Source organism: Moschus berezovskii, chromosome 15 (assembly GCF_049115385.1).
Source record: "Moschus berezovskii isolate FMDL1 chromosome 15, NW_MosBer_1.0, whole genome shotgun sequence".
Classification (NCBI taxonomy): domain Eukaryota; kingdom Metazoa; phylum Chordata; class Mammalia; order Artiodactyla; family Moschidae; genus Moschus; species Moschus berezovskii.
In genome coordinates this window covers 26467436-26479718 of record NC_142474.1, presented here as the reverse complement: position 1 = coordinate 26479718, position 12283 = coordinate 26467436, and the positions used below count along the sequence as shown (strand labels likewise).

At 53.6% G+C, this 12283-nt stretch overlaps 1 protein-coding gene across 1 annotated transcript in view; it reads left to right on the top strand.

Annotated features, from left to right (window-relative positions):
* APCDD1L (APC down-regulated 1 like) overlaps nucleotides 1-11113 on the top strand; it is a 50829-nt gene extending 39716 nt beyond the window's left edge. Inside the window, exons 2-4 of the mRNA XM_088844393.1 lie at nucleotides 3776-3914; nucleotides 6251-6803; nucleotides 10349-11113. Of these exons, the coding sequence (XP_088700519.1) occupies nucleotides 3776-3914; nucleotides 6251-6803; nucleotides 10349-11113 (1457 nt within the window). The remainder of the gene's footprint in view (nucleotides 1-3775; nucleotides 3915-6250; nucleotides 6804-10348) is intronic.
* Nucleotides 11114-12283: the final 1170 nt, after the last annotated feature.

The following is a 12283-nucleotide window of genomic DNA, read 5'->3' as shown; positions in this document are numbered from 1 at the left end:
CCTACCCACACCTTGATTTCAGACTTCTGGTCTCCAGACTGTGAAAGAATAAAGTCCTGCCATTTTCAGTCCCCTAGTTTGCTGTCCTTGGTCATGAAGGCTCCAGAATGCATGGCCGTGGGGGGAAGAGAGGAGATAACTTTGGCCTCTGCCATTCTGTGCATCCCTTCGGGCTACTGACCACATCTACATATTAAATAGTTGCTTATTAAATATCATTTACTTAAAGTGTTACTTAATTTTTAAAAAACCAGTGCAGACCAAACCCCTTTTAAAACTCAGTCTTGCCTTTGGCAACATGGGCCGTGAAAGCCTGATTTTGCCACAGTAACAGCCGCTGCTTTTTAACACCCTCTAAAATCGATGCATAACCACTGGAATAAGAAATGCTCACCACTGCACCTAAAATACCTGGCACACCTCCCAGAACCTTGGAACAAGCCAATTAGGATAGAAAAAAAAAAGCGAGCGTTTTTCTTTTGCTTTTTGCCCCGAACAGGAAGATATCTGAAGACCTGATATTTCTCCATCTGCTCTGACTACGAACCTCACGCCTTCTCTCCCCCGCCTCCTATTGATCCAGACCCGCGCTTTTCACGATCTTTGAAGAAAACAGGACGGTGCACCTTGGTGTACACCGGCTCCCAAGACTCCATTTTTCATCTGGAAAATGAAGATAATCACGTTCACCTAATAGAAGTGTTGTGAACAGCAGATAAGAAAAGGGCGCATAATTTTTATTTTACGAGATACCCCGAATAGGCCAATCCACCGAGACAGAAAGCAGATTAGTGGCTGCAAGGATTTGAGAGGAGAGAGGCGTGGAGAGTGACTGCTAATGTGTGCAGGGCTTCCTTTTGGGGTGATGAAAAGATTCTGGAACTCGACAGAGCTGATGTTTGCATGACCTGGTGAACATCTTAAATGCCACTGAATTTTACTTGTATGCTTTAAGGTGGTTAAAATGGTAATGTTTATGTTAGGTGTATTGACCCTATTTTATTTGTTAATTGAATACGAAGCACCTGCCTGGGGTAGCCAACTCTCCACCCTCTGCACCTCAGTTTCCTTGTCTGCAAAATGGGGGCACAGATGGGACCTGGGCCATGGGCGGTCTTGCAGATGGCCCACAGGAATGGCCGGCACATGGAAGCACTCCATCAGGGTGCTGACCAGCCGCCTCCTGGGTGGTTATAGGGTGAGATCCCCTCTTGAGACCACAAAGTACCAGGGCTCAAGACAGGCTCCGAAGTCATCTTCTCCCCTAAGGCCCCAGGCCGGCTCCACGTGATATCTGCCGTGCAGCCCACTGCTGGCATTCTGACTCACAATCACACAACAGGCTGGAGCACATCAGATCTGAAACCCCAGTAGTCTGGTCTGAGCAATTGGACGCTCCGGATTTCATTCTGCAGGTAATTTCAACGACACGATCTAATTTCAAATGTCCTGCTCTTACGAGTGCAAAAGCAGCATAATTTTTAATTAGTGGGTAAACAGTAAATAATGGATGGCGGCAAGTGGACACCACTGTTAATTAAAAATCCATGGTTGATAAAAATCAATTTGGCCCACGCATTTAACTCTATCAGGTCCCTGAGAAAAGTCGTGCAAGCCAACCCATGGCACCATCTGCTTTCCGTTGTGGTTTCCTGAGCCCAGACTTTTCTAGGGGAGAAGAGAGAAAAGAAAGTCTATAAGCAGCCTCCAAAGCTGGGACTGGAAGCATTTCATGAGTTCATTTCTCAACAGTTTGTTTCATTTTTTTGTAACCCTGAAGTTGAAGCTCCAGCCAGGAGGCAGTATTATGCTCCACTCTGAGGTTTTTACCAAGAAGGGCTCCAGTTCGTGTTTTTTGTGTGTACACATTCTGAATACAGTGAGACTCCACCATATCTCATCATCTCCTGAATTAATTAAATCCCAAATTTTCGCAGAAAAACAAGACAAACTAAAAGACATTTAGTGGGAAGATGGTATCTGAGGATTCATGTCAAAATACAAAATGTTTTTGGTATCCAAAAAAAATAAAAACTAAACATTTTTTTAAAATTGGAAAAAAAAATACCATGTTGTGAAAGCAATGTCTTCTTGGGAGCTCAAGAAGAAGGTGTGAAGTGTGGATACCCTGGCGTGTATGTTTCAGCTCAACTCCCAATTAGCCTTGCTGGGCGTTTGGCCCAACTCAGGTGCCTCAGCGTCCTGGCTCTGGTCCCCAAAAGACTAGATGTGCCCGAGTAAATACAGAACTACTCTTTCAAGACTCTCCTTGCATGGAGTTACTCTGAGGAGTGGCTCTGACAGCCCTTGGGGCAATCCAAGTGCCCCCTGTCCCTGGGGACACTGCAGGGCTGGTGCACCAGCTGTGTTTCCATCTCTCTTATTTGGCTGATTGAAGTCGATAAATCAGATGTAGGGTACAGCAGGAACATACAAGGATCCAGTGCTGCAGCCACATTTTCACTCACTCCTTCTTCAACCCCTTCCCCTGCCTGTGATTCAAAAGGAGCCACAGTTAAGCTGACAGGCCAGAGCCCACGGCCTGGCTCCAAGCCTGGCTCCATCCCCTGGGGCAGGCCAGGCGCGGGGCCAGCTGAGCCCAGTTCGCTGAGCCCTTGGCTCTGCCCATCATGGGAAGTTGAGACTAACACTGTTCCCTAGGGTCATTGCGATGGTGAGCTAACGTGTAAAAATATTTATAAAATAACATAATAAAGATGCCCAGAGTCGGTACCCAGCTAACAGGGGCCACTGCTGCCTCTTGTCGTCGTCACCATCAGCGTCATTCCACATTTCTCAGCCGATCCCAGGGGAACTCAAGAGTCTCCCAGTGAGACCCCAGACCTCCAGGAAAGTGAGGAATCCATTCTGGCAGGCCAAGGGAGAGCAGACAGCTTGGGGGCCCCAGAAGACTGCTGCAAAGGGGTGAGGAGGGGACCCCAAGCCTCCTGGCCCGAGTGCCTTTCCTGAACCTGGTGCGGTGTTGGGGGAAACACCCTGGGAAGGCGGACGATGGAGTGGGGCCAGCGGGTTGCAGCGGCTGTAACATTTGGACGCTGCTCACCACCAAGCTTACAGCCTCCCGCATCTGGGCCACGTCAAGCCCGCCTCTCTGAGTGGGGATGACAGTTTCCAGGGGAATTGCTGCTCTTTAGCAGATGAAGGCCCTGGTGCTCTTACCTCCGAGCCACTCCTAGAAGTGAAGATCTGGCCAGGCCTGTCTGGTCTCCACGAGACGATCATATCTGGCGGGGGAGGGAGGGGTCCCTGGAGAGAGCAGGGGGCCCTCTTCCCTGAGGCCTCTGAGTCCCCCACCCCCACCACCCCTCTAATGACCTCGTGCCTCAGCCCAGGCCCTACCACACACATCCTGAGCATCACCATGTACCCAGGGCCTTCCTTGTCCACCCATGTGGGGATGGACAATGCCTGGACCTGGCACCACCGAGAGACCACGAAGGGAGTGGCCGCGAGGCACAGGTGCCGGTCTGGCTGCTCCGGTGGGCAGAGGTCAAGCTGAACCTGGACCTGGGCTCGTAGGGGAGAGGATGGCAGTCCCACTGTCCAGCTCCTCTGTCTGGGTCCTGGCTGCCTCCTGCCCCTGGTGCAGGGCCTTTCCACAACCGCCCAGTGGCACTTGGCCACAGGAGGAGGTGCCAGTGGGCACAGACCCTTTCCTAGCTCTCTGCTGCTCCCTGAGCCGGGGTGGGGGGGGCAGTCAGCTAGAGAACCAGGGTGTGCCTAGATCGCTGACCTGGGTCTGTCTGCTTTGCAGCCCGCACTGCAGAGGCAGCTGGGATGTCAGGGGCGGGCCGCCTACACTGGGAACCACGCTGCCAGCAGCCCCTGCCCAACAGAGCCCCGGTCACCGCGCTGCTGCCCCCACGTCTGGACGGGCCCTGGATCTCCACTGGGTAAGACCCGAGGGTCATACTGACCACAGACCCCTGGGCTGGGAGACCTTGCCCTGAGCCTCTGTGTTCACATCTGTGAAACAGGCACAGTTCATCCAGTCGTCCAGAGGCTGCCCAGGCACGGGCTTGCTTGTCACCCTCCCCAGAGTGAGCCTAGGAGGCCAGAAGGAGCCATCCAGAGAGGGCCCAAAAGTCCTGCCCATCCACCCAATTCTCCTTTTAACCTGATAGTCTCATCTGATGTTTCAGAGGCCCCACTGCTGCTCTGAGGGGTGGACTTTGCAATCTGCCCTCACTGGTGAGGCAGCCAGGGGAGTCCTCCCTCCCAGGGTCAGAGAGAAGGCAGGCAGTGTCCTCACCCACCATCCCCTTGGGTTAGTCCCACTCTGGAGTCAAGGACTGGACTTTGCACGTCCTCCATGCACCTCCTGAGGTCAAGGGGAAATTTCCGCTGCCAAACATCTGCTAGCAGCTCCCTGGGGTGGGTGGGAACTTGAGATCTGCAAAGTTGCTCTGGATGCATTCCCAGGCTCTACTCCCACCTCGGGTCCACGGGCCAGGTGGGATTCAGGCATCACTGGCCAGGGTCACTGTGAGACAACATGGGGAGGAAGGGGGCTGGCTTCAGGCTGTTCTTGCCCTGGGACAACAGCAGTCCAGATAGTTCTAGAAGCTTCTAGTATTTTCTTCCTAGAAAGTCCTCCATTGTACCCTTCAGACAGGGTCTGCTGCTTTCTGGGAGCAGCACAGGGAAGGACCCAGAGTCTGAGAACCACAAAGACATCTAGTGCAACCTGCTACCTTCCCTTGGGCAAATCTCCCCACGCTGGGGCGAGTCACTGCTCTCCATGTTTATCTACCACCTGTACTGATTCTTACAGGTGGTAGTTCTTCCTACGATTCTTCTTAAGAAGAATCTTTATGATTTCCTTACGATTCTTCTTTAAACCAACTTGCTTTTGTTGGTGTAAATACATTCATGTATTTTTACAGCTTTATTGGGGCATAATTGCTATACTGTACACATTTACAGTACTGTGATTCTGTTTTAAAGGAAGTGTAATATCACTATGGATATGGAGGTAACCACAAAAAGAAAGTCTGAAAACAAAACAACATCATTAAGTTCTCACCCGATTCTCTCACTGCCTGCCTAAGGCCCCGAGTCTGTTTGCTTTGGGAGAAAGGGGAGGTTGGTGTTAAAGACATAGGATAGAAAGAAAAGGTTGGTGACAACATGTTTCTCCTGCTCCAGCAGCCCTAGTATGAAAAATACTGAGAAAATAACAGTCCAGGTACTGCCTGTTTGTGGGGGCACTCGTCCACCGTCCACCCCAGCTGAGCCCCCATGGGAAAGTCCCAGATGCTCCCTGACCCCAGCCCAGGGTGTGACAGGGTCCAGGAGTCCTGTTTTCATCACCAGCAGAATAAGGCCTGAGGACCAGGGCTGGCTTTGTAAATAAAGCTTTATTGGCACACAACCACACCCATTACATACAGTACTGTCTCTGGCTACTTTGGCTCCAAGACCATAATCTTGAGTAATTGCAACAAAGACCACCCGGCCACAAAGAAAACAGTTATGGTCTGACCCTTTCCATGAAAAGTTTGCTGACCCCTCCAGTTTAGATCAACAAGTCTGTCACAGACCTGGATGAAACCTGGTTTGGGGTGGGGGGGCGGTGGCGGTCAGCTTAGCAAATGGGGAGACAATGTAAGTGCTCATCATTCATGAGTCACTCAGTGAGGACCAGGGTTGGGGGATCCAGTGTGTGCCTGGTCCTGGAGCAGGTGCCAGGAATCCACTGGGGAGAGAATAGGCAGGACGCTGCCTCCTGGAGCTCAGAGCACAGGGTTCCCCACACAAAGCAAAGGAGCCCCCATTTCTTAAACACCTCCCAGCTGCCGTCACTGTGCTGGCTGCTCCCTGGGAGCCCAGCCTGTGGATCTGATGCCTGAGTCCAGAGGAAGAAGCTGGGCGTCATCCTGGGTCACACTCCTCATGAGGGACTGAAATGGAATTTGAACCAGGGGCCTCTGGCTGCAAAGCCTGTGTTTGCTGGACCAATGGGTATCCCTGGGGGACCCAGGCCAGAAGGGGGTAGATGTCGGCTGAAAAAGGTGCTTAGGACCGAATGGAAGGAAAGCTTCTGTTGAGACCATAAGGCAAGAGGGAAAGGCCCCCAGCATGCAGAGTGGGGCAGAGGGCAGTAGAGGGAACCGAGCCTGCAGGCCCGAGAGGAAGGCTGCGGGAGGTGGAGCCCGGAGCCGCCCTGGGCTTCACCTTGCACGAGCTCAGCTCACTGCTCTGCACCCCCTCTCCCTCTGCCCCGCAGCTGCGAGGTGCGCCCAGGACCCGAGTTCCTCACCCGCTCCTATACTTTCTACCCCAACCGCCTGTTCCGCGCCTACCAGTTCTATTACCGGGACCCCTCGTGCAGCGAGCCTGCCCACTCGCTGCTCATCAAGGGCCGGGTACGCCTGCGCCGGGCCTCCTGGGTCACCCGCGGCGCCACGGAGGCCGACTACCACCTGCACAAGGTGGGCATCGTCTTCCACAGCCGCCGCGCCCTGCTTGACCTGGCCAGGCGCCTGGACCACAGTAAAGCGGGCCGGGACTGCGCGCACCGCCTGCCCCCGGCGCGGGCTTGGCTGCCTGGGGCCCTGTACGAGCTGCTGGGTGCCGGGGCTGAGCGTGACTGCGCGGCCGTCCTGGGCTTCACCATGCACGAGCTCAGCCTGGTGCGCGTGCAGCGCCGCTTGCTGCCCGAGCCCCGGGCCGCGCCTCGCCTGGTGGAGGAGCTCTTCCTGGGGGACATCCACACCGACCGGGCCGAGCGGCGGCACTACCGGCCCACCGGCTACCAGCGTCCGCTGCAGAGCGCCCTGGTGAGTCTGGGGCCCGGGGAGGGTGAGTTCTGAGAGCCTGTGGGGCCTGTCCCTGCCAGGAGCCCTCTTTCCCCCCTACCCCAACCCCACGCTGGTCTTCTGACCTCAGGACCTTTGTGTATGCTCTTCCCTCTGCTGGCTTTTTCCAGCAGGAACTCCTGGGCTGCCTTCTTGAGTCTGGTCCTCCTGGACTCTGGAGGGTTCTTTCCTGCCCCTGCTGGGATGGTGCAGGTCCCTGTATCTCAGGTCTCTGCTCGGCTCTCCCCTCCCATACCCACTCTGCACACACTCAGGGCTGCACTGTTTATTTGCAGGTTGACTGCCTTGCCCCTGCAGCACTGGATCCTCTGCAAGGGGGAAGCCCTGTGCCCCTCTGTGTCCCCACCCAGAGCCCAGAGGCTGGCACACTTGCTGGGCCCATAAACGTTGGTCTATGAACTGGGGGATTGGGGGGCACTGAAGCCACAGGGCTATAGGGCTTTGCTGCCCACTCTCACAATTAGAAGAGTTTTTAATTCTTTTGAGTTTAGGTTGAGGTTAGTAAAAATGAAGTCAAGGTTAGGATGCTGGGTTAAGAATGTCTGTAAGAGATATCCAAGGGATATTTTTCAAAAGTGAAAATCGTTCAGGTATCCTTATCAAGTGCACTTTGAACCCACAGGCAACCCTCACACATTCAGCGTGTATTGAGTGCCTGCTGTATACTAGACACTTAAGGAATTAAATCAGATGAGGCGAAACATCCACTGTGTGTTGGGGGGGGGTGGCAGGAGGTGAGGGCACCCTCTGCTCTGTCTCCTTCTCCCTCTTCCTCCTCCCAACTCAGGATCTGGGAGGAAGCACAATAAGAAGTTCTCACAATCAGAAAATCAGCCCGAGTTCTTTTCATGACCTCGAAACAATTCTGTTTGCCAGCCAATGTTCCAGGCCGCTCTGATGTCCATCCTTCTCAGAGCGGAGAAAGTGCTGGCGGTAGGGTGATTACTGGCACTCATCACCTCATTAGGAGGGCAGTCTGCTCCGGACACAGAGAGAAAGGACCCCAAGGCGCGGAGGACGACACCACCCCTGGGGCCACACACTTGTCCTTCTGCTGCCTGACCACCCAGGGTACCTGTGCAACCTGCAGTGCGATTGCTAAGCAGGACACACGTGCATGTGAGCCGAGGCTGGCAGGCCAGATGTGCAGACATTAAATTAAATGTCTTCTCACCAACTGCCCCCTCCCCATAGAAAAAGAAAAAGGAAGATAAATTCAAAGATGGATACACGGCAGATAAACTCCCAAGTAACGAATTAGTCATTATCTTAAGCTCTCTGGGTCCCAGGCCTTGCCCACAACCCAAACCAGATGGTAAATATGAACATTTTTAGAAGTTAATTTAAAGCCAATTTGATCCACAAATTCATTGCCTGGGTATAGAGTCCTAATCGACCAAAATCATCTAAGCCTGGTGTCACCTCTAGGGGTTAATTAGAAACTGCTCTGTGTTGTTGGTATAACTTTATGTAGCAAGCTTAAATCAGAAGGAGTTTGTCTTGCACACAAGTGTGAATTCTGCTGGCCGGTGTCTCGTGTATTAACACATGCAACTCCGGACCTGTGCACAGTGGTGCCCGGGAAGGTTTCTGAGGGAGATGGGTATTTCCTGCCACCCTCCTCCAGAACATCGGAGAAGGAAGTGCTGTCTCTCGCCCCCTGTCACCTTCCAGTCTTGCTTGTTCTCCATTTGTCTCTGCCATTGCAGAGGACTGGTTGCCCCAGGTCATCAGCCAGCATCCCCAGATAGCTTGTATGCAGAAGGTATCTTTTGAGGGAAAAAGGCAGCCCAGAGATTATTTTGATATAATACATTATGTCCTGTCAATACACATTAGTGTAACAACAATTGGAATGTGGGTTAAAATGCCTAAATTAGAGGATACTCCTATCAGCCAGCATTCCAAATACCAGCACTCCAACTAACTACCCAGCTTTCTTGCTTCTTTGTTACAAACATTTCTGTAGCCATTTATTTAGCATTGCCAAGGGCTTTCAGGTCCTCTGGGTCAAAATCCCCCAAAACAAAAAGAATATCATTTTCTGTATGATAGAAATGGAATTCTGGGCAAGTGTAGGTTCATCATAGAAATAAACAAGAAGAGCTTATAATGTAGCAATCCAAAATAGAAAAAAAAAAAGTTCTCACTCATCCAATATTTCCTTTCTAAACCAGAACTCCCAAATGCCCCTTCTTTGGCATTAGATTCACCCAGCGGCAATCTGTGGAAATATGGGTGTTTGTGTGTTTTTTTGGCAAGAAAAAAAAACTGGATCTGTTTTCCCAGCTGGACCCTCAAGAAGCATTTCCCTTCCCAGCCCTGTTGTACACCCTTGGCCCTGAGTCCCCTTCTGGAGCAGCTAAAGCTAGAGATGCTTACTTTGACAAGAGGCTGTTCCGGGACATTTACCTTTCAGAATGATGCTGTCAACTAAAACTGGGCAGCAGCTCCCTTTAAAAAAAAAAAAAAAAGAAGTCAGTATCTTGTTTCTTCTTGGCCTGGACTGAGCTTTTTCACTCCAAAAGCAGACTGACTCCTCCCACGCAATTTGGTTCAACATCTGCTTCCTGTTGACGTGTTTTACTGTAAACCCAACTCATGAGAATTTATAAGGCAGAGGCAACTGTAAATAAGGCCAAAGCGAGAGGAAAACAAACCCACAGCCTCAGACAACTGAGGACTGTGACCTCCCCTGACGGTGCAGCGGGGCTGGGTTTCCAGTTCTAAACAACACAGGAATGAACATCTTTGTGTCTCATCACTTTGCCAACTTTTCAATCACCTCAGCACAGACCCTCAGCAAGTGGGTTCTGGGGGCATGAGAATTTTAGCGGCTCTGAAGTAACAGCGCATGGAAAGCGCTCAGCACAGCCCTTGGCTCTTAGGAAGCACCTAACAAAGAGTTGGGAGTGAAGGGAATAACTACAGCCAAGAAGGATAGTAAAGGTTAATGGTCAAATTTCAGGACCAAGCAGGCCAGGTGTGGGAAAGGACACCTCCTTTCAAATCCCAGGATACAAGTTCCAGCTCTCCTTCCTTCCTTCACCCAATACACCTGCTGTGAACAGGAACCTTGCTTGGCTTGGGGTGGAACAGCCAGGGAGAGACAGTCTGGCTCTCTGGAGCTTCCTGTCCAATGAAGGGGTAGGCGCGGAGAGAAGAGGAAAGAGGGGATGATGCATCTCTGAGGACCACCATCCAAGGCGAGGTCAGAAGAGGTCTCTCTGAGGCCGGTCTCTGAGCTGAGACTTAGAGGTTGGGAAGAGGGCAGTCAGGCCACGTGCCAGGGCGGAGGGGAAGGTGGGTTCAGGTAGAAGCAGCAGCGGGTGCAAAGGCCTAGAGGGAGAGCTGACACAGGTCCAAGAAGAGTAAAGTGACCATGGGGCTGGAGGCGGGAATGAAGGAAGTGATGGGTGCCGGGGGTGGGATCACGAGCCAGCCCACTCCAGGCACACCCTGGCACCCCACCTCTGACGCCACCTCTTCCCCTTTGTCTCTGCCAGCACCATGCCCACCCCTGTCCAGCCTGCAGCCTCATCGCCCGCTCTGATGAGCACCACCCGCCCATGCTGCCCCCCCAGGCGGCCCTGCCTCTGCGCCTGGGCGGCCGCTGGGTCAGCCCCGGGTGCGAGGTGCGCCCCGCCGTGCTCTTCCTCACCAGGCTCTTCACCTTCAATGGGCACAACCGCTCCTGGGAAGGGTATTACCACCACTTCTCAGACCCCACCTGCCGGCAGCCCACCTTCACTGTCTACGCGGCCGGCCGCTACACCGAGGGCACGCCGTCCATCAAGGTTCGAGGTGGCACTGAGCTGGTGTTCCAGGTCACGAGGGCCCGCGTCACCCCCATGGACCGGGTCACCACGGCCATGCTCAACTTTTCTGATCCGAGCAGCTGCGGGGGCCCGGGGGCTTGGGCCCTGGGAGCCGAGCGGGACATCACTGCCACCAATGGGTGCCTGCCACTGGGCATCAGGCTGCCCCACGTGGAGTATGAGCTGTTCAGGATGGAGCGGGACCCCCTTGGGCAAAGCCTGCTCTTCATCGGACAAAGGCCCACCGATGGCTCGAGTCCTGACACTCCGGAGAAGCGGCCCACATCCTATCAGGTACCCCTGGTGCTCTGTGACAACGAGGCCTCAGGCTTCTCCCCGAAGCACGGGGCTCAGCTGCAGACACCTGCCCACGGTGGGACACCGTGTCCCCACGTGGCCCCTCTCCCCGTCCTACTCCTGGTTCTCAGGCCGGCCTTCCTCCAGTGGTTGTGAAATCGGTATATACTTCCAGACGGTGCCTCTGGACACTCGTCTGGCCCATGGATTCCTCCACCCATGGCTGTCCTGGACAGTGACACAGCCTGGCTGCGTCAGCTCAGCACCTGCAGGGTCTGCACCACGGCCAGCAACTTAAGTCACGACCACAGTCTCAGGCCTGGCAGCAAAGTCATCTGTTCCGAGTTTCCACACGCTCACTCTGATTTTCCTGGGTAGTCCGAGGAGTGGACTATGCCTATCTCCCTGCCCGATGGTGCCCCAGTTCTCTCCTGGAGCCCCGGGATTCAGTGAACTGGGAACACGGTTCTCCGCGTGCATGCTGCCACAGTTCTCCTGAGTCTGTGGGTTGTTGTTTAAAGATTATTAATTTGCATTTAGCAATACCAACTCAAAACCAAGCCATGAATTAAAGATGCTGCTTCGGGCTTTCAGCACATCTCAGCTCGCCAGCAGGGGCTCGTCTCTCTTTGGGGGCAACTCGGCTTTCTTGAGTTGTGACTGCTGGCGTTTGTCTGCACCCACCTGTGCTTCTGCAAGTCAGGCCTCAAGCTGTCAACAGTGTGTGCAGAGAAACTGAGCCCTCCTGGGCCAGTGAGCAAATCAAGGCAGCCCCATCTGAGCCTAGAAGCTTGGCCTCCCTTGCCCACCCCGTACGCCAGTGCGTGGAGCTAGCAGCCGGGGCCAGGTCTTTGGAGGAAAGCAGTGTTTGCGGCCTTTGGAAAGTAATTAATACTAATGACAGCGGTAACACTAACGTGCTTTGTAATTAGGCCTGCACTGGCATCCTATGTTTTCAAAATTCCCTGTGCTTGGCTGACAAGGAGGGAGAGAAACCTCCGGTGCATCTCTGGGACCATCCAAGGGTCGCTGGGCTGCCCAGCAGTGTTTGGAGGATGAGGTGGAGAGCCACGCTGTGCCCAGCCTGCCCGCTGCAGTGCTGCTGTGCCCATGCTCTCAGTTCAGAGGGAGCTGTCATCGTGGTGGGGACAGGCTGTGCCTCTCCAGGGACCCTGCCTGTGTTCCCAGGGCCTCGTCTGTACACCGCAGAATAAACTGGCCTCCTGGTAGGCTCAAGGGTTTCCGGGACGCTGTGCTGATGAGTCACGCCCCTCTTCATCTGCCTGAATCCTATCTATCTCTGGCTCTTATCGCAGATCTTGAACA